This window comes from Choloepus didactylus, assembly GCF_015220235.1.
Source record: "Choloepus didactylus isolate mChoDid1 chromosome 23 unlocalized genomic scaffold, mChoDid1.pri SUPER_23_unloc1, whole genome shotgun sequence".
NCBI lineage: Eukaryota > Metazoa > Chordata > Mammalia > Pilosa > Megalonychidae > Choloepus > Choloepus didactylus.
In genome coordinates, this window is record NW_023637590.1 from 1459364 (window position 1) to 1485625 (window position 26262).

At 42.7% G+C, this 26262-nt stretch overlaps 1 protein-coding gene across 5 annotated transcripts in view; it reads left to right on the forward strand.

Annotated features, from left to right (window-relative positions):
* SPECC1L (sperm antigen with calponin homology and coiled-coil domains 1 like) overlaps positions 1 to 26262 on the forward strand; it is a 169806-nt gene that overhangs the window by 118653 nt on the left and 24891 nt on the right. For 4 of the 5 annotated variants that reach the window (XM_037823453.1, XM_037823456.1, XM_037823454.1 and 1 more), the window contains 3 exons: positions 10761 to 10844; positions 12637 to 12793; positions 15938 to 16040. In XM_037823453.1, the coding sequence (XP_037679381.1) occupies positions 10761 to 10844; positions 12637 to 12793; positions 15938 to 16040 (344 nt within the window). Of the gene's footprint in view, positions 1 to 5168; positions 6221 to 10760; positions 10845 to 12636; positions 12794 to 15937; positions 16041 to 26262 lie in introns of those variants that run through there. The other variant, XM_037823457.1, reaches the window with a different exon arrangement.

The window sequence follows — 26262 nt, forward strand, 5'->3', positions numbered from 1 at the left end:
GTACAGTTTTCTTTGTTTTTAACCTCTCGGTTATCCAGCCAAAACACTGTTTTCCCCCAAGCTCCTTTCTTTCCATTTCCATCAGGGTGGTTTTGTCATTCTTCTGTAATACAGGCCGATTCATCCCATCTCCCATGTTCTAACCAGTTAATTTTTTAAAAATTTACATATAGTAAAATTTCACTCTTGTGGTGACCGGTTCTGTGGATTTGGGCAAACACGTAGGACTGTGTGTCTGTCATCCGCGTTTCAGACAGAACAGCTCCATCACCCCCAGACTTACCACCTCCTGCCCCTTACAGTCGGACCTCCCCTGACACCAGCACTCGGGAACCGCTGGTACATTTTCAATCCCTGTAGCTCTGCCCTTGCCAGAGTCTCATATAAGTGCAATTATACAGTATGTAGCCTTATAAGTCTGATTTGTCTCAGCAAAGTCAACTTATATTGCTGTACTGGGTAGAGCATTTTGATAAGTGTGGTTTGGGTCTTCGGTTTCCTTACTGATTTTGTTTCTTTGTTCAGTCGATTTACTGAGAGAAGAGTTTTGAAGTCCCCCACTCTTCTGTCTGTAAGACAAATTGTGGTTTTGCCTGTTTGTGCTTTTAGACCCGTTTGTGTCTCATGTATCCTGAAGTTCTGTGGTTAATTGCATGCACACTGAGGACTATTGCATCTTTTTAGAGAATTGATCCCTGTGTCATTGTGCAGTGTCCCTCTTTATCACTGACAGTGTTATTTGTTTTCAAGTCTACTTTGTCTGATATTAATGTGGCTTTGCCAGCTTTCTTTTGGTTAGTGCTTGCACGGTGTATCTTTTCTGTCCTTTTACTTTTTATCTATCTTTGTCTTTCCTGTAGACAGCACATAGTTTGATCTTACTCATTTCATTCAGTCTGACCATCTTTCTTTTTAACTGGTGGGTTTAGACCATTGACAGTTATTGAAATGTACTAACATGGTTGGGTTAAAATCTACCCTCTTGCTAAATGCTTTCTGTTTGACCTACCTGTTCTATTTCTTTTTCCCTCTTTTTTATATGTATATTCAATGTCTTTCATTAAATTTGAGAAGTCTTCAGCCTTTATTTCCTTGAATATTCTCTCTGCCCCTTCCTCTCTGTCTTCTCCCACGATGCGCACGACTGATGGTGTCCCACAGGCTCCTCGGGCTCTGTTCACTCACATTCCCTCATTCTTCTTCCTGCTCCCCTGACTGATGATTTCAGTTGTCTTATCTTCAGATTTTCTGGTTCTTTCTTCTGCCGGCTGCAATCTGTTGTTGAACCCCTCTGGGGAATTTTTAATTCCTGTTACTGTTCTTCAACTCTGGTTCCTTTTCATAATTTCCATATCTCCGTCGATATTCTCTTTGTGTTTACCTGCCGTTTTCCTGATATCCTTTAGTTCCCTGTCCGTGTTTTCCTTTAGCTCTTTGAGCATCATTACAATCATTTTTCTTTAGTCTTTGTCTGATAATGTCCCAGGTCTGGTTCTCTTCCTCGATGGTTTCTAATGTTTTTATCTTCTCCTTTCCCTGGGCCATCACTTCCTGTTTCTTTGTATGTGTTCTAACCTGGGCATTTTGATATTTTAATGTGTTAGCACTGAAATTAAGACTCTGCAGCATATTCCTTAAGCTTATATCCAGCTAATGTTATGACAGAGCTTTCCTTGAATGTCAGGAGCTAACCACAATACCAAAAAAAAAAAAAAGAAAAAGAAGAAGGAAAAAAAGAAAACACCTTTTCCAGTCTTTGCAAATTAACCTGTGTCAGTGCCCTCCTTCAGGGCTTGTCCGTGCAATGGGGTTGTATGAGAATAGTCCAGGCCAGAGCTTAGGGGCCTCCCTGGTGTTTTCTGTCCACGTGGCCCTAGGAATTCCTCCATTTACACGGTTACGCCAATCCCCTCTTTCCTAGGAAACAGCTTCTTCTGGTTGCAAGCACTGCCCTGTGTGTCTCCAGCCCCCAACCCCTTCCCCGGGCAGCACGACCTGACTGCTCACCCTCAGTGTTCTGTAGGGGGGCGCTGAGAGCTGCCTTCAACACACAGGGCAGGTTCTAGAACAGTGAGTCCCTCAGGCCACCAGCAGACGGATGTGCTCTAGCACGAGGGCCACGCTGCTCTCTCCGGAACTGGGACCAGGGCTCCACACTGGGGGCACAGGCGGCTCCTCCCCGAGCCTCTGAGGGGTGTGAGAGGGCCAGCCAGGGCGCGGGAGGTCCCACTGCTTTTAAGGATCCTTCTTCCTGATTCGGCACTCGCCCTGTTACTGCAGTCCTTTAACCGTTTTCTGGAGCGCTGAGAAAGGGGTTTCTGCCAGTTCTTGCTGGTTGTTTGAAGCACTCCACCTGCTCACCAGGAAATAATTTCTGAATACTCCCTGAGCTGCATGCTTCAGCTGTGGTTGTCCACTGGGATCGGTCTCTTCCGTTGGAATGAGTGGAGTCTGAATTTGAGGCCAGGAGGGATCCAGAACTGGGCGTCAGCAAGGCCATGCTTTCTCCTCAAAGCCTGTAACACTCTTGGGGTTCTGCCTCTGTCACTGAAGACGTCTCCTCCTCCTGCCGGTAGTGTTTTTGTTTTCTACTCTTGCTGCCTTCAGGATTTTGTCTTTTGTCTTCAGCAGTGTGTGTGTGTGTGTGTGTGTGTGTGTGTGTGCGCTGGTTGGATTTGGTATTTATCCTGCTTGGTATTCCCTGAGCCTCAGGGCTATGTGGTTTGGTGTCTGTCATTAATTTTGAAACAGTAGTTGGTTATTATTTCTTCAAGTATTCTGTCCCATCTCACTCTCTTCTTCTGGGATTCCGAATATGTGTATGTTGCACTGTTTCATATTGTCTCACAGATCCCAGATGACAGCTTTTTTGTTTATCTTTCACTTTTTTCTCTTTGTGTTTCAGTTTGGGTAATTTCCGTTGGCCTGTCTTCCAGTGCACTGATTTCTTTCTCACCTACGTCGAGTCTGCCAATGACCTTATCAAAGGCATTCTTCATATCTGTTGCTGTGATTTTCATTTCTAGCCTTTCCATTTGATTCTCTCTTACAGTTTCCATCTCTCTGTTCTCATTGCCCTTTGATCTTACCTGTTGTCTACCTTTTCCTTGAGAGGCTTTAACATATTCATCATAGTAGTTTTAAATGCCTGGTCAGATCATTCCAACGTTGCATCATATCTGAGTCTGGTTTTACTGATTGCTTTGTGCCTGGGTATAGCACTTTTTCTTTTTCTTGCTTTTTGTGTATTTCTTTGTTGTTGTTGTTGTTGAAAGCTGGAAATCTTGTATCGGACAGTAGTGATTGCTTTTATGCCTTCAACTAGGTATCTCTTGCTTCCTGGGGGGTCTTTGGTATGAGTTTGAGTTCATCTGCTCAGCACCTGGGCTGGGTTTGGGATTTGTCCTTACCGTGATCATTCCCTCAGAGCACAGCAGACTTCAGTTCCCCTAGTTAAGGCTTTGGGTTTAGGGTCGGGACTGATGTTCTGCGGTCTTCTCTCAGCTTCTGCTCCCATTTCAGCTGTAGGCTCTCCTTTGCGTAGCGTCTCAGGGGGACCTGTCTCACTCTCTTGCACCCCTTTCAGCTGAGATTTCCTATTTGCTCGTTCATGGAGAACATGCTTTCCTTTATAATGTTGAGCGTATTTGAAAGAGCGGTTTCAAAATTCTTTTCACCAAATTCCAACATATAGGCCGTCTTCATGTACGTTTCCATTTCTTTTGAGTTTGGGTCACTTTTTCCTTTTTCTATCTGTGTCTAGAATTTTGGATTGTATCTTGGACAGTATGACTTACGCATCGTAGAGAATCTGGATTCTGTTATATTCCGTTGCAGAATACTGGTTTCTGTTTTAGCAAGCCGATAACTTGGCTCACGTCAAACTCCAGACTCTTCTGTAGTTAAAATTTTTATTCAGTTATCTTGCCCTCAGTTCAACCCCTTGAAGCCTGTTTGCTTGTGGAATTCCAAGGGCAGCGAGAGAGTAAGGCAGCAAGAGCAGAATGTAAGGCTCTCTTTTGTGGCTCTTTCCTTTCTGGTGTTTTCCCCTACCCCTTGCCTTCCAGCAGCTCTGGTTGTCCAGAAATACATCCTCTGGTTTGCCAAGGCAATAAGTCTGTGGGTTTTCTACCAAGTTGTGGCTGCCCCACTTGGCGACTCATGTAAAAAGCCATAAAAACCGGAGATTTGCCCAGTATCATTTCCTTCTTCCAAATGTGGCTGCCTTCATTTTCTGCCTGCTTTTTTGGTTTCTCTTCCTTTAAAAATAGTTGATTATCCTGTTTATTTCAATCTTTTGTAGTGTTTTTGGCAGGAGCATCGGTCCATCTGGAATTACTCCTGTATTAGCAGAAGTTGGCTGCTTAGGCATCTGTTTATAAACACACATTTTTGCCTCTACATTTGATACAGGAAATAATAGCAGGACAAATACTGTACCTACTTAAAATTTCTATACTGCCTAAAATAAGGGAGAGTTAAAAAGCAGAGCCTCGTGTGCTCGTGCCATCTGCCCATCTATAGGAACAGAATCTCTCTCTGTTCAGGTTCCCACCCCAACCCCCGAGCCCTGGCTCTCCTCCCCTTGGGCTTTCTTACCATCTCTTCCAGCTCCTTCTACCATCGTTTAAAAGGGCTCAGGTGTCTCCTGTGTTAAGAACAACAATCTTCCCCTCCAGCTCCTCTGCCTTCTCTCCTACCCTTGCACAGCTTGTCTCCACGTCTCTTCCACCTCCCCCTCATGTCCCAGCACATTTGCGTCCGACTTCTGTCCCTGCCAGTGCGTTAAACTGCCCTGGCCGAGGTGACTGCTGGCCTCCGTGCCACTGAGTACACACTCATCCCACTAGCTGCGTGCTGATAGCGTCCAAAGCCGGATGTTTCTTCTGAGCCTCTTCATCTCCCTCTGACTGCACAGCTTCCACCAGGCATCTTGCAGGTTCTGCAGTTCTAGGCTCCCCATTGTAGCGGGGTCACGTGGCCCGCACTGCCTGCACGGCCTGCCCTGCTGCTCCCTCGCCCGCCGAACTCGCCGTCCTGCATTTCTTTGGGTGCATGCTGAGCACTCGTCCCCTCCCAGCTCCCCTTTGCCTGTCTAAAAACTATTAATTATCCTTCTCATCTCCCTAGATCTCATTTCCTGGGCAGGCCTTTCCCGACCACTCTGCAAGACCAGGTCTGTCCCCCTGCTGGGTGCCCAGAGCCCTTGAACTTGCCCCATCCTTGCACCCTGCACTTGCAGTGACTTTTTAAAGGGCTGCCTTCTGCTCCGGACCCCGAGCTCCATGAGGGCAAGTTTCCCGTCTCCTTTCTTACCTTCTGTGACCTTCGCACCAACAGGTAGCGGACACCCAAATGATTTTTGCTGAATGAATGGATTAAAGAAAAGAGTAATTCCATGCGTCAGTAGAACAGAATCCGTTGAGGTAAATTGTACTCTCTTGTGCCTGCTGCACTCGAGTGTGACACACTAATCTTATTTCCAGAGGAGGGACAAACCGACGGTCTGACGTGAAGACGGCAGCCAGCCACCCTGTCACGGTAGTAAACAGACACGCGTCCTTACTGTGACAGGTGCCGTGGGCGAGTTTGACTCTCAAGGCGAAAACACCCGATGAGATGGCAGCAGGTTCTCCTGAGGCTCTTGGGAGTTGCCAGGAAATAATTTGGAAGAGAATAGCCGGTTGGGGCTTTCAGTACATTCTTGCACATTTTCGGTGTGGCTGTCTGCCAAATCAAACCGACTTGGATCCTTAGGCAGAAAGTAAGGAAAAGACTTAGCCAGGTGTTGGGCAAATGTTTCTGCAGTAAATAGCACGTACTTTCTTTGCTCGTGTGCTTCCGGAATGTTCCGTGTGAAAGAGGAAAAGCCGAATCCGGCAGCTTAGTGACGCTTTCTCCGTGGAGAATGACAGGGGTCTGGGCCTGTGTCCCTGGCCAGTACGTGTTGCTCTGATGTATTTGTCTTTATGACCTTTGCTTTCACTTTCTTAGTTTGCTTTGTTCTTCAGTGTGATCACTGTAGAATGGAAAATTTTATTAAACTGAAACGTTGGTTTCTGTTTCCTGCTACTTCCGTGTTCTGCTAGCTTTGTTTCATCTGTCAGATCTTGTGCATAATAGGCTCTTCCTGTAGGGATGGTGCCAGCTGCTGACAGGGCTCAGGGTTCTGAGTGATGTTTGCCTTAGGCTCTCTGCACAGACGCCGTGCTGGTGCAAGGTAAGAAACGTGCAATGGCTCGAAGCTCTGTATTTCCTGTCTTCATTAAGAAAGTAAGTCCGTTCTTCCCATGGCCTTCCCCTCCAAAGTCGTGGGTGAGTGTAACCAAATATTCCTTACGCATTTAGAAAATGTATTTGGAATAAAAGATGACCTGTCCTTTAGAGGTAACATTATACACCATAACCTTTGACATCAGGGTATCTGAAAAAAAATTTTTTTTATTAGAGAAGTTACAGGTTTGCAGAAGAATCATGTAGAAAATACAATTACCATATTACTGCCCCCCACACACAGACACCCAGCTTTCCCTATTATTCACACTTTACATCAATGTGGTACCATTGTTACAAGTGATGAAACAATATTACTATAATTATAATATTAACTGTAGTCCGTAGTTTACATTATAATTCTCTGTTTGTGTCAGTCTTACGTTTGTTTGGTTTTTCACATTTTTTTCTGGTAACCTGTATACAACCTAAAATTTCCCCCTTTTAACTACAACAAAAATACAATAACTCAGTGCTGTTAGTTACACTCACAAAGTTGTGCTAACATCACCACCATCGGTTACCAAAATTTCCCATCACCTTATGCAACCAAGCGTTCACTTCGCATTTCCTACCCCCACCCCAGCCCCTGGTGACCTGTATTCTAGTTTCTGACCCTATGAATTTGCTTATTCTAATTATTTCATATCAGTGAGATCATTCAGTATCTGTCCTTTTGTGTCAGGCTCCTTTCTCAACATCTCTTTGAGGTTCATCCATGTCGCGTGTATTAGACCGTCATTCCTTTTTATAGCTGAGTAGGATCTCGTTGTATGGATAGACCACATTTTGTTTATCGGTTCATCTGCTATTGGACACTTGAGTTGCTTCCATCTTTTGGCATGTAAGAATAATGCTGCTGTGGACATCGGTGTGCAAATGTCTGTTCAAGTCCCTGCTTTCAATCCATGTGTGTATACACCAGCAACTGGGGCTGATGGGTCGTATGGGAATTCTGTACTTAACTTTCTGCAGATCAGCTGAACTGTTTTCCATGGAGACGGAACCATTTCACATTCCCATCGATAATGGACAAGTCTTCCTGTTTTTCCACATCCTCTCCAACAACATATATTTTCCTTTTTTTTTTTTAATAGTAGCCATGCTAGTGGGTGTGAAATGGGATCGCTTGTGATTTTGATTTGCATTCCCCTAATGGCTAATGATATTGAGCATCTTTTCATGTGCTTATTGGACATTTGTATATTGTCTTTGGAGAAGTCTGTAACCCATTTATTAATTGGGTTGTTTGTCTTTTTTGTTGATGAATTGTAGGCTTCCTTTTATGTTTTGAATATTAAATCCTTATTGGCTATGTGATTTCCAAATGTTTTATCCCATTCTGTAGGTTGCCTTTTACTTTCATGATAAAGTCCTTTAGGCACAAAAGTTTTTATTTTGATGAGTTCTTATTTATGTTTTTTCTTTGGTTGCTCATGCTTTTCGGGGCAAAGTCTAAGAAACCATTGCCTAACGGAAGATCCTGAAAATATTTCCCTACATTTTCTTCTGGGAGTTTTATAGTTTGGGTTCTTATATTTAGGTCTTTGATCCATTTTGAGTTAATATTCGTATATGGTGTGAGATAGGGGTCCACCGTCATTCTTCTACATACGGATATCCATGATTTGAAGAAATTGTTCTTTCCCCATTGAGTGGACTTGGAACCCTTGTCACAATCAATTGGTCCTACATGTGAGGGTTGATTTCTGAACTCTCAGTTCAATTCTATTGGTCTGTATGTCCTTGTGCCAATACCATGCTGTTTGGATTACCGTAGCTTTGTAATAAGTTTTAAATCAGGAAGTGTGAACCCTCCAACTTTGTTCTTCTCTTTCTAGACAGTTTTGGCTATTTGGGGCCCCTTTCCCTTCCATATAAATTTGATGATCAGCTTTTCCATTTCCGCAAAGAAGGCTGTTGGAATTTTGTTTGGGATTGCATTGAATCTGTAAATCACTTTGGATAGGATTGACATCTTAGCAATATTTAGCCTTCCAACCCATGAACGTGGAATATCCTTCCATTATTTAGGGCTTTGATTTCTTTTAGCAGTAGTTTTCTGTATATACATCCTTTTACATCCTTGGTTAAATTTATTCCTAGATATTTGACTCTTTTATTGCTGCTGTAAATGGAAATTTTTCTTGACTTCCTCTGATCATTCATTAATCAATGTTTAGAAACTGCTGTTTTGTTTTGTTTTTTGTTTTTTGTTTTTGTTTTTTTGCTTGTTGATCTTGTAGGTTGCCACTTTCCTGAATTCAATTATTAGCTCTAGTAGCTTTACTGAGAATTTTTCAGTATTTTTCTCTATATAGCATCATGTCATCTTGAAATAGGGAAAGTTTTACCTCTTTTCCAATTTGCCTTTAATTTCTTTCTCTTGTCTAATTTCTCTGGCTAGAAATTCCAGTACATTATTGAATAACAGTGGTGACAGTGGGCATCCTTGTCTTGTTCTTGATCCTAGAGGGAAAGCTTTCAGTCTTTCATTGTTAAGCAGGATACTAACTGTGGTTTTTCATATATACCCTACATCATGTTAAGGGTTTTCCTTTTATTCCTAGTTTTCTAAGTGTTTTCTATTTTGTCGAATACCTTGTTTGCATCAATCAAAATGATCCTGTCAGTTTTTTCCATTTGTTCTGTTAACATGGTAAAAGACAGTAATTGATTTTCTTTTGTTGAACCACCCTCGAGCACGGTATACAAGTTTTTGAATGTGCTGTTGAATTTCGTTTGCTAGTATTTTGTTGAGGATTTTTGCATGTATGTTTCTTCAGGAATATTGGTCTGTAGTTTTCTTTTCTTGTGGTGTCTTTATCTGGCTTTGGTATTAGTGTGATGTTGGCCTCCTAGCATGATTTGGGAAGTGTTCCCTCTCTTCAGTTCTTTGGAAGATTTTGAGCAGGACTGGTGTTAATTCTTCTTGGAATGTTTGGTAAAAATCGCCAGTGAAGTCCTTTGGCGCTTTGGGCTTTTCTTTGTTGGGAGGTTTTTGATGACTGATTCAGCCTCTTGTTGGTCTGTTGAGCTCTTCTCCTTCGTCTTGAGTCAGTGTAGGTAGTTTGTGTGTTTCTAGGAATTTGCCCATTTCATCTAGGTTATCTGGTTGCTTGGCATACTTGTCATTGATAGTGTCATGCATATTTTGAGCAGGAATAATTTTTTCATTGTCAGTTCTTAGAAGGAAGTGGTGCATGACCTGTTGGGTGAGTGTGTGGTGGTTGCCTGTCCGCATTGGAGTGTGTTTGTGATACGGACGTTCTTTGACGGCTGGTCCCCCGAGCTCAGTCACATCCTTACGACCCCAGGCAGCCGCCAGGCAGAGCACTTCTAGTGTGTCCTCATCTGTGCCCCCAAGTGTCCCAGCCTGAGGACAGCCTCTTGTTGGCCCTGCAGCCTGGGTGAGTCATGTGCAGGAAAGGGGGGTCAGCAGGGGACCCCACCTGGTCTGCCAGGAGGCCTGAGGCTGGGGAGCAGGCCCCGAGGCAGCGGTGGTCAAACTGAGACCTGACGGACAGTGAAGTTAGCCAGGCCGAAGTGAGAACGGAGGAGAACCAGGAGCTGTGGGGGTGAGGGGGCAGCCTGTGCCCAGGTCCAGGGAACTAAAACAATCACCCCAAACTCGTGTTAAGGCAGCGAGGGGAGGAGTGGGACCAGGGGAGGCTGTGAGCGTGGAGGGCAGAGGCAGCAGTGATCGTTCCCTTCCCCGAGTGCTTGACAATGCTTGACACCTCCTCGTCTCTCTCGGCCTGGAGTCCACGCAGCAGCCAGTGACAGCCTGAGCCGTGATCCTCGTCTTCTCTTAAAGCCCTTTCTCCCGCTCTCCACAGACCCCGGGTCTTAGCCACACGAGGGCTCCGTTCTCCTCTAAGTGGAACACCCATGTCCTGTGCTCTTGTTGTCGTCTGGCTGGACAACCGTCCCTACCCCTCTGCTCTGCAAGCAAGGCCGGGCTCCACACCGCTGGGTCTTTGAAGCCCGCCTGCTCCCAGGCGCAGACACGGCCAACGTGAACGGCTTCTTTCCTGAGGTTTCAGGGCAAATCGTTCCATGGTTGTAATTATCCTGTCCTGGCCTGTCTTCTGGTTGCATTTATTTGTGGCTTCCCTACTACTTGTGAGCACAAAAGGACAAGACTTACTCCAGTTTCATTTTAGACCTAGAGGAAACAGGGGAACTTTGAATAATTGTTGAATCGCAGCGACGAGGTATGTGGCAGCCGGGGAGTTGGAAGCAATTGTCTTCTGTAGGGTGTCTCGTCCAAAGAAAGACGAGGTTGAAGGGAATGTTTCACTGTGCTCCCCCATCTACAGTGTTGTTTTGGTGAAACGCATCTCTGGGAACCTCTTGGAGCACGCTGGGTTGTGAACAAGGATGAGCCTCGAGAGTTCGAGGAATAAAACTCGCCTTCCGCCTGCGTTTGTCACCGTCAAGCTCGTGTCACAGTTCTTTATTGTGCCTCTTTCCACTTTGTGCAGAGCATCTCTTAAGAACGCCTTCAACCAGCCGACCCGCTTCTCTGCCGAGGGTTCCTGCCATGGAGAGTGCCAAGGCCATCTCAGGTAATGACGGACGTTTGTCTGAAATTTCCTTTGAGGAGACTCTTCCAGAAGTTTTCACTATAATGCTGTATATTTTCTCTTTAGACTTCTTTAACTTTGCTTGCTTCTTTAGCTCTTTGATCAAAGGTGTTCGTGTTCACTCCGAGTTTACCCTACTGTATCATCCAAATGTTTATATAGAAATCAGATTTCACCGCCCTGAGTTAAGAAGAAATAACAAAAGCCAGATTGTTCCATTCATTTAACAAATATTTATTAAGTGCCTAGAGTACGTTAGATAATATGCCATAAACACAGCTTCATAAAAAATCGACAGTTGTGAAAGATAAGAATATGTATCCCAAGGTGTGTCATGACCAATTTCAAAGAGTGATTTCAGAGCACATCAAAAATTTCTCCAGAAGCCAAAATTTTCCTATATGATAATGCCACCCTATAAGTAAAAATCTGATGGGCCTAACTCCTCAATTTATCAGCTGTTCATTTTCTGTTCCCTTATTCAGTGCATTGTCTCTGGGGTCTTTTCTTACCCTTCATAGCTCAGTTAGAAATTGGATTGAAAAGGAGAACCCCCTAAGACCCTGCCTCGGAAGCCCTGATGTCCCGCTTCTACACGTTAAACTCAGTACAGTTTTGTTTCTCTGTATATCATAGAGAGGTCTTTCCATCAGGGATCAACTAAAAGTGCCATCAGAAAGCCAGACGCAAAGCCTTCTCCTGTGACAGCCTCCTCCAGGTTCTTTCTCAATCTATTTTCTTCTATTTTACATGAAATTCTAAGAAGTTTTATCATCCCATTTCTGAGAAAACCACTTAAAAGAAACTGCCAATTTGAGGCATAAACAGCTGTGACAATGCAAGAAAAACAAGAATAATTATAAAATCAGACCGGAAATCATACAAGCATGTCATCCTAGATCCATTTAATAAAGAAGGGGAAGCATTCTAGCGCCATCTCCCAGGGGAAAGGTGTACTCTGCTTGTGATTATCCTAAAATCATCAGGAAGATTTTAATGGATGAAAGAGGGACAGTTTCAATAATCGGGGGGGAGAAAATCACTGAAGTGTAACATAAATTACATTGAAACCAGCACGGGGTCAGTGATTCGGTTAATGGCTCCTGCACATCCAGAATCTTCCGCAAGGAGGGAGAGCCTGTCTGAGGTCAGGAACTTTGTCTCCCCTCCCACTGCTCCCTGCGCCCAGCCCGGTGCCTCCTTGCTGGAGAAGTGCTCTCCCTGTGGCTCTGTTTGCAGAGGCTGAGGTGGACACTTGCACTTAGCAGTTCTCAGCAGGGCTCTGTGTCACCCTAACAAGGGATGATGTCCTTCTGAGCGGGCCTTAACTTTAGGACTTTGCCAGTCGGTGCTCTTTCCCATTAGTGCATCCTTGGCCTTCTGTCTGCCTCATTGATTCATGTTTTTTAAAAATGGCCTGACCCAGAAGTAGGTGTAGCCCCGTCCCGGGGCATCCCTTTCTGTCCCTTTAACAGTGTTTTTGGGGTAAGTTCAGCAGGGTCAGTGTGTTGATTTTAATGGTGGGTGTTGGGGAACTTTAAGTAGCCCTTGTTTTTCACTTGTGTTTGTAATTACGTGAACGTTTATGGAGTCCTCACCACGTACGGGCACCACGATGTTGTAAAGATGAGGAAGACCCACTCCTGGCCCTCGGGGAGTGTAGACTTCAGTGCACGTTTTTTTTGGAAACCTCAGGAGCAAGTCTCTCAAAGAATGAACTCAACCCAAAATATTTTTTGCTGTGAAACACTCAGTGACCCTTTCTCACCACCAGTGTCTCGACGAAGCAGTGAAGAGATGAAGCGGGACATCTCGGCCCCGGAAGGCGCCTCGCCGGGCTCCCTCATGGCCATCGGAACCACGTCACCCCAGCTCTCCCTGTCCTCCTCCCCCACGGCGTCCGTGACCCCTACCACCAGGAGCCGGATAAGGTAGGGGCGGCCGTGTCCAAGTGGCCCGCTGAGGGCAAATGATCGGGTTGTTGTTAAGATGGGGGCTTTCGGGCACCAACTCTTCTTCCTATTTTACTGTTTACTGATCTCCTGGTCCATGCCCAGCGTCGGGCAAGACCTCACAGGAAATGCTGGAAAGTAGAAGAGCAGTTCCTCTCCCCAGGTTGTTTTTTGATGTTGTTGGTTTATTTTAATTCGAGGACAGTTGAGTGTGAAAATAAGTTAGGAAAGTTGAATCCTGGGGTTTGAGTGGAGTGGCCGGGGAAGGCTCTCCTGGGAGAGGTGGTGTTTGCGGGGGGCCTCGAGGATTGTGTGTCCGGAGAGGTGGGGCCGCTTCCGACCAGGTCCGTGGCTTTGGTGAGAGTACAGAGGGGTGGACGAGTGGAGAGGGAGGGTCAGGCCGCAACTTCCGAGAGGGTGATTCAGATCAGAGGAGGATGCGCCTCCCACAGCAGGGCCGTGGAAGGAGGGGGCGGTGGAGGGGTGGTGCGTGGCTGGGCGATGGGTCCTCTTGAAAGGCAAGCCGAGGAGTTGTACTTCGGTGTGGTAGAAGGTAGACGGCAGAGTAAATAAATTGGGGGTGAGAAGACGATTCAAGGATTATTCCGTTCTGTACAAATGCCAGGGAAACCAGCTAGGAGGATATTACGGTGTTTCGGGGGCAGAGTCCTCAAGTTCTAGAAATGGTGAAGGGAGGGTTGGATTTGGAGGTTTCTCGGAGGGATGGATGATTAATTTTGGTAACAGATTTGTAAAAAAGGAAGGAAAGAGTAGGGATCGATGGGGCTAATTGTTTAGCCTGGAGACTCGGAACGAGATGCTACATTCATATTGATAAACAGTCCACGGAAATGTCAGTGTATATTTTATTCGTGTTTCTCAGTGTCAGAAGCAGCCTTGGGCTAAGAGGTAGTAAGATAAAAACAGATGTCAGAAACTTAGCCATGCATTATTGACAGGGATGAGAGAAGCTGCTGGATACCAGTAAGACCAGTTGAAAGAGGGACAAGAACGGGTTCCAGAAGTTTAGCCATGTGTTAATTTATAGATTCAAGGTAGAAATGAAATTCTTGGCCTCTCCAACTCAAATCATGTACTTATTTTTAAAGCCCTGCCAAAAAGGGGACCCGTCCCTTATAATATTGTTGCCCCATAAGAGCGCCCCCAAGGAGCAAATACGGAGTTGGGGGTGAAGGGTCATTCGGGGTCTGCACCGGCCCATTCCGGGAGGAACTGCTGTCCGTGCACCGTGGGGAAAGGCCCGGGCGGGGAAGCTGCCCGCCGCCTCTTCTGGCTCCCGACTCGGGAGCTGTGGTGCCCTCCAGGGCGTCCGGCATCTCCCAGCCTCGGCTTCCCCATCCGGAAATGAAGGCGTTCTTCCTGGTTTACAGACGGGGGCGTCATCTCTAGGGGCCTCTCTTCTGCAGCTTCTCGTTGTGTCCGTGAAACTCCCTCTTTGATGTTTCTTAAGCCTTTTCCATAACAAAGTGGACCTGGCAGGAGCCGGAGTAAACTTTCACATTTATTGTGGTGACTCCTTTTATGTTGAGCTTGATCAACTTTTTGTTGTTGTTTTTGGCTTGCCTTTTTGTGTTCATGCACACATGCATATCTCTGATCTTCGTTCACTCTCCAAACCACGTTCAGTGGTTTTTAAACAAACCTTTTGGAACCCGTAAGCAGCCTTGAAACCAAAGCAGGAATGGGGGGGTGGGGGCAGTTGGCACACGAACATGAAAGTCTATTTCTTCACGTAGCAATCTAAGTGCACCTTGAAGTAAATACGGTATTTTGCCTTTGGCCCTCAGAGAGATAAAAACTGGTGCCACTTCAGTGCACCTCTCAATTGCAAAAGCTTCCAGTCTAAACATGTGGTCTTTGATCCCTTAACATGCTCCGGAGGGTGAGTACTGGCAGAAGTGTGGTCGAGGAATACTGAGCGCTAAAAACCTGATAACCTCAGGACATCGGCTGAGCTGTCGACTGTGCAGGGCGTGAGGCTGGAAGCCCGGCGTCCCGTAGAAAAATCGCTGCAACACAGGCCGAGCTTCACGAACAGCCTGCTGGTCTAGGAGCGGGTTGTTTTACAAAGTTCTCCCCTCCTCTGGGTTTTCCTTGGTGCTCCGTTCTGCTTCCCGAGCAACTGCCACAAGGAAGGATTCAGTGCTGGATGGCGATCAGAGACTCTCTTCCGGATGGTGATTCTGTCCACAGTGCAGTTAAGGACACCATAAATACCAAAATTCATAAATGCAGAATTTTTAAAAATGAGTTAAGTCTAGCCACCATTTTTTTTTTTTTAAGCTTCTAAGTGTGTCCACCCTAAGGTGCGGGGACCCCATGTTGCCCCCCATCGGTTGCCCCAGCCCCGCACAGTGCCTGGCATAGCAGTGCTCTCCGAGGGGGAATTGGGTGCATGAGTGAGTTTACGGAAAAGCCCCCTTGTCCCCACAAGGGAAAAAGCTCAAAACCCACAGTCCGCGAAGAGCGTACCACCTAGCGGTCAACACTGGACATCTTACGCATGCCGTAAATGTCACCTTTCGGCTGTCCTGCCTGCTTCCCCACAAACTGCCGTGTAATCCTCCAGCTTGCAAAACCATGACCTTTGCATCTACAGTAATTTTTTTCAAATGATGAAATGACTAAGAATATAAAAGATTGGCAACAAAAACAAGTAAAGCAAAACCAAAGCGTAAAGCTTTTTGAAGGATAAGATACTGAATGAAAGGCAGTCACGGCAACTTTCCGGTTGCTTTTTCGGCCCCTTCTGAACATGCAGGGATGCGTTCCACTAACTGGGGACACACACTGTCCCGAGTCTCAGCCACCGTCTGTGTGGATAACGCGTAGAGTCTCGCCCTAGGACTTCAGAGAGCTGAGACTCCAAACAATCATGGGTTCCTGGGACCTTAGACTAAAAATTGATGGGTCTCATCAAGTGAATGAAAAGGTAGGTCTTGCTTCGGATGGCCTTAGTGTGTGTGTGCCTTTGTCCTATTCAGGAGTGGGGATGGATAACATTCTCTTCCCACTGACGGATTTCGGCTTATTCTGGTGCGCAAAGAAAATACATTTCAAAACAATTTTTCCAACTTTACCGTCTTTATTTTCACTTCTCAGGGAAGAAAGGAAGGACCCTCTGTCTGCCCTGGCAAGAGAATATGGAGGCTCGAAGAGGAATGCCTTGCTGAAGTGGTGTCAGAAGAAAACAGAAGGCTATCAGGTAGTCGCATGGTTCTTTTATCTTTGTGAGCAGTTGCCAAACCGAGTGTCAGAGTGTCGTAGCTCATGTTAGAAACCAGGAGTCTGTGCTGACTCTCAGGAGCACAGTTCAAAGTCCAACTTGAACTTGGCTGAGTTTCTTAAAGTCCAGCTTGAATTTGGGTGAAATAAGTTCACCTTTCCAGTGTAGCTGATCTTCGTGGTACTTTGCTTCAGCTCTTGCAACACTTTCTCGTTTAAGTCCAGGTTCAATGCTTTCTGTGAGCTCTTGTCTGGACTTAGAATAAAAAATATATTTATTTTACTTTAATAGCTTGATGATTATGTTTACAGTTCTCTCTTGGCTAAGTTGTTTTTCATAGCGTTTTTCCTTTCCTGTTGTACCCTCATCATTTCACATCTGGACTGTTGTAACAGCCTGTCCTTTCCTCCCCGTCTGTCTGTCCCTCCCTACCTAAATTCAATTTAGGTTTTACTTTAAGTGATATTAAATATGGCATTTGGAGAGGAGGTCCTTATTCCACACAAAATGAAAACCTCTGAATTTTTTCCGTTAGACTGCTAAAAACCACAGTTTAGGTTCCCAGTGCCCTTGCACAGGACTTGGGTTCTCGAGACCCTTCCCGGCTTCACAGTTTGCTGTGCCTGCTCAGAGCCCCAGCACAAGAAGGGAATTAGGGTTCTGTTTTCTTTCTGTCTTCTCACCAAAGTGGCAGGTGATTTTTGTGTAACAGAGGTCAGGAAATAAGGGGAAACAGACTAAGCAGCTCTGCGCTGCGCAGGGCCCCTTAGGTCGAGCAGGGAGCTTCAAGGCGTGGTTCTCAGCTCCGAGGAAAGCACCAGACGTACTGCAGTGGGCTTCCGAGTTCTCCGAAAGCTCAGTCGTCAGTGAGGATTCACGTAGCGTCGACATCTCTCCAGCTTCCATTAGATTAGAAATACAAAGTTTAATACTTTTTTTGATTCTTAGAGACATCCGGAATCTCTAAATGGGCCCCGAGTTTCCCAAAGTCTACAGCTGAAGGGCCTTTGTTTTTCTTCCAGAATTGGGTTTCCTCTTTATCTCTATAGTGCCAACACTTGAAAGCTGAGCCGTTTCTAACCTGGAGGTCTCACTTATTGCTTCAGCAGTACTAGCATTCCAGACAGCTAACTTTAAAAAGGTACCCTGGGGTCTGGAGATGATTATGCTGCATGATAGTTTAAAATAAACCCATTGAGATGGAACGAGAGAGAAAGTCGTCAAGGAAATAGAAGACTCAGACACAGTACTAGATAGCAGCTAGACCCACCTGACACTACGGGACAGTCCACCCAAGAGCAGAAGATGCTTTTTTCTGGTGTGCCTTTGGAACGTTCTCCAAGATAGACCATATGTTAGGCCATAAAACAAGCCTTAATAAATTTAAAATGATTGAAATCAAAGTATCCTCTTCAACCACAGTGAAATGAAATTAGAAATTAATAACAAAAGGAAATTTGGAAAATTCACAAAATTTGTGGAAATAGAACCACACACTTCTAAATAACCAAACAAGAAATTCCCAAGGGGAATTAGAAAATGCTTTGAGAAGAACAAAAACAAATATGCAATATACTAGAGCTTAATGGGATACAGTGAAAACAGCGCTCAAAGGGAAATTTACAGCTGTAAACACCTACCTTTTAAAAGAAGAAAAATTACAATGTTTTCTTTAAGAAACTAGAAAAATAAAAGTAAACTAAACCCAAAGCAAGCAGAAGAAAGGAAATAAATATTAGAATACGAATAAATGAGGTAGAGAATAGGAAAATAGAGAAGATAAATGAAATCAAAAGTTATTTCTTTGTAAAGGTCAATAAAATTGACAAACCTTTAGCTAGACTGACCACAAAGAGAGAGAGAGAAAGAGAAGAGTAAAATTCCTGAACTCAGAATGAAAGAAGGGATGTTACTACCAACTTAACAGAAATAAAAAGGTTTATAAGGGAATGTGATGAACAATTGTGTGGCAAAAAATTGGATAACCTAGATGAAATGGACAAATTCCTAGAACAACACAAACTACCAAAGCTGATTGAAAAACAAATAGCAAATCTAAAAAGACATCTAACAACTAAAGAGGTTGCGTTGGTCATCAAAAAACTTCGAACAAAGAAAAGCCCAGGACCAGATGGTGTCACAGGTGAATTACCAAACATTTAAAGAAGAATTAACATGAACCCTTCTCAGACTCTTCAAAAAATAGAAGGGGAGGGAATACTTCCTGATTATATCAGGCCAGAATTACCCTGATACCAAAGCTAGGCAAATACACTACAAGAAAAGAAAACTACAGAGCAATTATATCTATGAATATAGATTCAGAGATCCTTGACAAAATACTGGCACACAGAATCAAGCAGTATCTAAAAAGAATTATACACCAGGACCAAGTGGGATTTATCCTAGGAATTCAAGGTTGGTTCAACGTATATAAATCAATGTCATACACCATGATAAAATAAAAGACAAAACCCACATGATTATCTTAATAGATATGGAAAAAGCAGTCAACAGAATCCAACACCCTTCCATGGTAAAAGCACTCAACAAAGTAGGAATAGAAGAGAACTTTATCACTCTGATAAAGAGAATGTATGAAAAACCCACTGTTAATATTGTACTTATCAATGAAAGACTGAAAGCTTTCCCCCCAATATCAGGAACAAGAAAAGGATATCTGCTCTCACCACTTCTAGTCACCATTTTCCTGAAGGTTCTAGCTAGGACAGTTAGGCAAGAAAAAAGAAACAAAATGCATCCAGATTGGAAAGGAAGAAGTAAAACTCTTCCATTTGCCACTGACATGATATTGTATATAGAAAACACTAAAGAATCCACACAAAAAAATATTGGAGCCAATAAACAAGTTCAGCAAAGTTACAGGCTGTAAGATAAACATTACAAAACCGGTTGCATTTCTAGATACTAGCAGTGAAAAATTCCAAAAGTGAAATTAAGGAAACAAGTTCGTTTACAACAGTCTCCAAAAGAATAAAATATTTAGGAACAGATTTAACCAAGGAGATATGAGACTTGTACATTGAAAACTACAAAACATTGTTGGATAAGGTTAAAGAAGATCTAAATGAACGGAGAGTTTAGATTCGAAGGCTTAATGTTAAAATGGCAGTACTACCCAAATTGATCCACAGAGTCAACTGAATCCTGGCTTTTTTGCAGAAATTTATGGGCTGACCCTAAAATTCTTATGGCAATGCATGGGGTCAAGAATAGTAAAACAATCTTGAAAAAAAAAACAAAATTGAAGTGCCCCCACTTCTCGTTTTAAAAACTTACTAAACACCACAGTAACAAGACAGTGTTGTATCAGCCTAAGGATTGGCATATAGATCAATGGAATACAGTTGGGATTCCAGGAAAAAAACCTCACATTTACGGTCAGATGATTTACAGCAGGGGTGCCAGGACGGTCCATCAAGGAAAGAACAGTGATTCCGGCACATGGTACTGGTGAGTTGGATGTCCCTACGCGAAACAATGAAGTCGGGTCCCTACCTCACACCGTCTACAGTATTGAACTCAAAAGTGATCAGAGACCTAAACAGAGCTAAAACTATAAAATTCTTAGAAGGAAACAAAGGTGAACATCTGTGTGACCTTGAATTAAGCACTGGTTTTTTAGTTAGGACACCAAAAGCACAGCAACCAAAGGGGGAAAAAATGGGTAAATTTGACTTAAAACTTAAAAACTTTTGTGTGTCAAAGGATACTGTCAAGAAAGTGAAAAGACAGCCCACAGAAAAGGAGAGAATAGTTGCAGACCATGTATCTGCTAAGCATCTAGTATCCAGATGATATATTTAAAAAGCTCTTACAACTCAACAATAAAAAGACAATCTAAATAAAAATGGGCAAAGGATTTGAATAGGCATTTCTCCACAGAAGATACCTAAATACCATAAGCACATGAAAAGTTGGTGAACTTCATTCGTCATCAGGGAAATGCAAATCTAAACCACAATGAGATGCCATATCGTACTCAATAAGATGACTATACTTAAAAAAAAAAAAAGAACCAGGCACAGTGGACAATAAGTACTGGCAAGGATGTAGAGAAAATGGAACTGTCTCGTACAGTTGCTGTACCATTTTGGTCATTCCTCAAAAAGTTACACATTGGCTTACCATATCATCTCGCAATTCCTCTTCAAAGTATATATCCAATAGAATTTAAGACATATATCCATGCACAAACTTGAACCCAAATGTCCACAGCCATGGTATTTCATAATAGCCAAAAAGCAGAAGCAATGAGTGGCACTTTGCTGTGCATCAGGTTGATTAATTCAAACATTAAATCAATAATTTGCCTAATGTCTCTTGGTTCCTTCCAATTCTTAGTATCCGATTCTATGATTTTAGGATATTTACATTGTGTTATATTTGAACACACACAGATCACTTACTTAAGAGCATCAGTTAATTTAAGTTTCATTTACTTGGCGGGTACAATGTAGGAAGAAATATAATACATAACAGGATGGTTAGCCATATGTAGAGGAAAAACTACAGACACTGAATGGTGGTGTGCTATAAACCCAGTTTCCCCTTCCTTGCTGCCCATGGTCTCGTCTGGAATAATAGATATGTATGGTTTTGTTTGTTTGTTTGATTTTTTCCCCTGAGAAGACAGATCGTCTGTTCTCCAGGTCCTTTAAAAGTAGACAGGATGCTGATTCTTTTTTCCTTCAAGGACTGTGAGTTAAAATTGGGCAGTCTCAAATGCCTAATCTTTTTAGCCTGAAAGCTAGAGCTCCTAATTTGTCAACAGCTATAGAGGAAGTGCCAGAGCCCCTTCCTTATCTAGCTGGAAAGAGTGTGAGCACACCCGTCCTTCGGAGCCGGTCCTCTGGTCTCTGACGACTTACAGTCTGCAGCAAAGGGTAGGTTGTGACACTTGACTCGCTCACCAGAGCACAAGCCGTTACGTGACACTTAGCACAGACTCTGCTCTCAGGCCCCAGGGCCGTGGTTAATGCCTGGAAGCGTGCATGCTTCATGTCGCAGGAGCTGTCTAATCAATGGAGATGGATTCCCCAATACCCATATCATCTTCCTCTAACTCTCGGAAGAGTCACCCTAGAATTATGGCACTAATCACCGTAATTTCGTTAACCATCCATTAGAGCGCAAGCTCCTGTCGGGTTGGCCTTTTGTCCAGCAAATACATTTTTCTCTTTTAAATTGGGCCCTGCCATGTATTGTTCCCTGAAGTTTCAGAATAATGGATTATTCATGCTGAAAGGGTCTCGACATTCGGATTTACTGTCCGGTTTACAGATGTGGGGCTTAGGATGTCCCCCCAGCCTCACCCCCAATGGTACACCCTGCATCCAGGCATTACAGAATTCATTTTCAGAGCGATGGCTTTAAGGATTGAGCCTTCTTCTTTTTTTTTTTTTTTTTTTAATGCCTCCATATATAATTGTGTTTTTAAATTTAAATATTACATAAATATACCATTAACTCAATTCTTAAGTGTTTGTAGGAAAAAGTAGCAATCTGCTAACCTGTTTCTTCCCCTCTGCCATTCCTGCTTCCAGAGGCAACGACTTCCACTGCTTTTAGCTGTTTCCTTAGGGATTGACGCAACAAGATGATTGTTTCGCTACTATTATCAGATCATAGAGAAAATAGCTTAGACTTTCAGAAAACTTCTCTTCGGTTCTAAATTTTCTGTTTTACAGCTTCTCTAGTACCATTGTTTTCTTGTTCTGGAAAGCCTAATTGGATACACTCAAGGAGCTTCTAAAGGTTAATTTAAGAGTGTCATTTGGGATGGATAAACTCATTGTTTGTGGAGAAAATGCCAGACCGAGAAATGGATTGGCCAAATCTGAAGGATAATGAAATCACTTAATCTAGTGCAAAATGGTTTTAATAAAAGCACAAAAGAATTTAGTCCTGCCGGAGGTAATTTAATCTCAAGTACGCATTAAAAATGTGCAGTATTATTGAGGGATGTTCTCATTAGTGCTTGGGCTGAAAAAGAAGAGAGCAGACATTTCTTGGTGGAGATGCACGTAATTAGGAGAATTGATGGCTCAAATGGCTTAGGAGTGATGTTTTTGTGTGCTGAGCCTTACTTGCTTTAGCACTTTTCCCCCCCTCATATAAAAGTTCATTCATCAAGTACATATTAAGCAACGTGTCAGGTTGTGTGCTAGACGTGAAAGCAGAAATGGAGATAAAAAAGCAGTCCCCATTCTCAGGAAATTTGTGGGCTAGTCATTAAAATACACATCAGTAATTATAATTCACTATGGAAGTCTGTTTATGGTTACGATAGAATATCAGGCCAAACCTCTGCTGAGAACTACTATAAAAGCTAATTAAGATACCAAAAAGAAAAAGAAATCTCTCTGGGGGCGTTGGGGACCAACCAAGGCAGGCAGGATTTGAGGAGCCGAAACTGCAGAGAGGAAGAGGACACGCTGAGTTGAACTTGACTCCTTCTTTGGGGGCATTTGCCGTCTCCTGCATGGGCCGGAGCGTGTTTCAGAATCACTGAGTTAAGGAAACCAAAATTGGATCTCTGTCCGTATTCTGTGTCTGCGTCCCTGACCAGATACATGATTTGCAAATGTTTTCTCCCATTCTGCGGATTCTCTTTTCACTTTGTTGGTGGTGCCCTTTGAAGCCCAAAAGATTTTAATTTTGATGAAGAACAGTTTATGTCTTTTTTTCTTTTGTTGCTTGTGCTTTTGGTGTTGTGCCTGAGCAGGCTTTGCCCAACCCACGGTCATGAAAATTCACTCCTAATGTTTCCTTCTAAGGGTTTTATGGTTTTAACAGGAGTTAAAAGTAAAAAGCGTTTATGCCCATGATCCATTTTGAGTTCTTTTTTACGTATGGTGTGAGAGAAGGGTCCACCTTCATTCTTTTGTATATGGATTTCCAGTTGTCCAGGGAGACCGTTCTTTCCCATTGATTGACTTGTCTTGAACAAAGACATGAGGGTAGCGAGGGGGCCAAGGAATATCTGGGGAGAAAAACCTTCCTGGGGGGGGGACGAGCCGAGGGGCAGTCACGGAATGGTGACAAGGCTAGAGCATGAACAAGAAGTTACCTGCATAAACCTAGATGTAACAGGTGTCATGTGTTATAAGCCATTGTAAGGATTTGGGCTTTTACATCCGCCACATTTTTTATTTTACCATTCTGGTGGGTGCGTAGTGGTTTTAATTTGTATTTCCCTGATGACTAATGATGTTGAACATCTTTTCATGTGCTTACTTGCCATTGTATATCTTCTTTGATGAAATAACTATTCAAATCTTTCTCCCATTTTTAAATTGAATTGCTTGTTTCTTATTATTAAGTTGTAAGACTGACACAAGTCCTTTATCAGATGCATGATTTGCGGAGATTTTCTCCCTGTCTGGGCTTGTCATGTTTTCCTTTTAACAGTGTCTTTCAAAGATGGAAGTTCTTTTGTTTGTTTGTTTGTTTGTTTTTTTCATGAAGTTCATTTTATCATTTTTGGGCGGTAACGAATTGTGCTTTTGATGTCATGTCTAAGAAATCTTTGCCTAACTCAGGGTAACAAAGGTTTTTCTCCTTTGTTCTCTTTACGTTTTATAGTTTTAGTTCGTACGTTAATGTCTCTGATCTATTTTGAGTTAATTTTTGTATATGGTGTGAGGTAAGGGTCTAAGTCCGTTTTTCTGCGTATAGATTTCCAGTTGTCCCAACATTATTTGTAGAAAGATTTCAGCTGGTATGACAAAGAAAGAAAAAGGAATAAAAAGTAACCAGATTAAAAATAAAAAATTCAAAATTGAAGTGTCTTTAGCTGCAGATGACATAATTGTAACTACGGGGAAAATATGATGGCCCTTACAGAAAAGCTGTGAACACTTATAACTGAAAGATTATTCTGTTCCCCCATTGAAATACCTTGGCAACTTTGAAGAAAATCAGTTCATCCATAAACATAAGGGTTTATTTCTGAACTTTATCTTCTCTCTTCTTTCTGTATTTCTTTGTTTCTGTCTTTATGCCACATAAGGATAGAAATCACTGTATGATTACAGGAGCTTTATATTTAAGTTTTGAAATCAGGCAGTGTAAATCCTGAAATTTTCTTTTTTTCAAAGTTGGGTTTTTTGGTTTTTTTTGGGGGGGGGGTTTGGGGGGGAGCTATTCTAGGTCCTTTGCTTTTCCTTTACACATTTTAAGACCAATTTGTCAATTACTACAAAAAAAAGTCTGCTGGGCTTTTGTTTGGGATACTTTGAATCTATCACTTGATTTAGTGAGAACTGTCATCCTAACAGTATTGAGTCTTTTGATTTAGGAACATAGAATGCCTCACCATTTATTTAAATCTATAATTTCCCTCTGCAGTATTTTTGCAGTTTTCAATGTAAAAGTTTTGCACCTCCTTGGTTAAATTTATTCCTAAGCATTTTATTCTTTTTGATGCTGTTATAAATGGAATTGTCTTCTTAATCTCGTTTTTGGATTATTTGTCGATAGTGTATATAAATATAGTTGATTTTTGTGTATCGACCTTAATATTCTGTGACCTTGTAACATTGTTATAAGTATTTGTAGCTTTTTTGTAAAGTCCATCATATTTTCTCCATAGACAATTATGCCATCTGCAACTAAAGACACTTTTATTTTGTCCTTTCAATCTGATTACCTTTTATTCCTTTTTCTTTCCTTGTACTGGCTGGAAACTCCAGTATGAGGTCAAAGAGAAGTGATTAGAGTTGACATCCTTGTCTTGTACCTGATCTTAGGGCAGGAGCCAGCAAACTTTTTGTTCAAGGGCCAACGAATACATATTTTAGGGTTTGTGAGCCCTGTGGTCCTGTTGGAACTATCTCTCTCTGCCCCTTATACCTGTAAATTCACCTTAGGTGATACGTCCGTGCATTGGCTTGGCTGTGTTTCTGTGAAAATAGGCAGTAGGATGTGGTTCACCAATCCCTGTCCCAGGGGAAAGCTGTCGCTCTTTTCCCATTAAGCAAAAGGTTAGCTCCACAGGTTTTGTAGATGCCTTTGATCAGGTTGACGAAGTTCCCTTCTGTTAGTGTGCGGAGAGTTTTTATCCGGAATGGATGCTGGATTTTGTCAGATCTTTTTCTGCATCCCTTAAGTTAATCATACGGTTTTTCTTTTTTAGTTCATTAATGGGGTGAATTGCATTGATTGATTTTTGAATGTTAAGCCAACTTTGCATTCCTGCCACAAATCCCACTTAGTCATGTGCATTTTTTTTTCCACTGTTGTTGGATTTGGACTGGTAAAATTTTGTTTAGAATTTTTGTACTTATGTTTATGAGGATTATTAGTCTGTAGTTTTCTTTGCTTATAGAATCTTTACCAGGATTTAGCGTCAGGGCATTGTTGACCTCTTGGCATGAGCTGGGAAGAATTTCCCCCCTTTTCAGTTTTCTGGTAGAGATTACATAGAATCCGTATTATTTCTTCCTTAAATATCTGGTGGAATTCCGTGGTGAAGCCGTCTGGGCCTGCAGTTTTTAAAAACTGTGGGAAAGTTTTTAACTACAGATGTAATTTCTTTAATAGATACAGAGCTGTTTGGATTGTCTGTTTCTTCTCGAGTGAGCTTTGGTCATTCGTGTCTTTTATGGAATCTGAACACTCCCGTCTAAGTTGTTGAATTTAATGACAAAGTTTTCATAAAATTCCATTGTTATGTTCCTCATGTATGTAGATTCTGTGGTGTTGTCCCTTTTGTCGTCCCTGATTTTCAGAATTTGTGTATCCTGGTTTTTCTTTTTCCTGATGAGTCTGGATAGAGGTTTATCAAATGTATTTATCTTCTCAGAAGAAGCAGCTTTTGGTTTTATTTTATGTTATTTTTCTGTTTTTTGATTATTGCTTTTTTTCTGTTCTTGTGATAACATATATAACATAAGATATGCCATTTTAACCAGTTTTAAGTGTACAATTCAGTGGCATTAATTACTTTTACAATGTTGTACTACCATCACCACCTTCTATTACTAAAATTTTTTCATCACTCGAAACAGAAACTCTTTACCCTTAAGCAGCAGCACCCCATTCCCACCCCACCCCACCCACCCTCAGGCACTGGTAACCCCCGATCTACCTTCTTCTCTCTGAATTTGCTTATTCAAGGTATTTCATGTAAGCGGAATCATACAATGTCAGTTTGTTGATTTCTGTTCTATCTTTA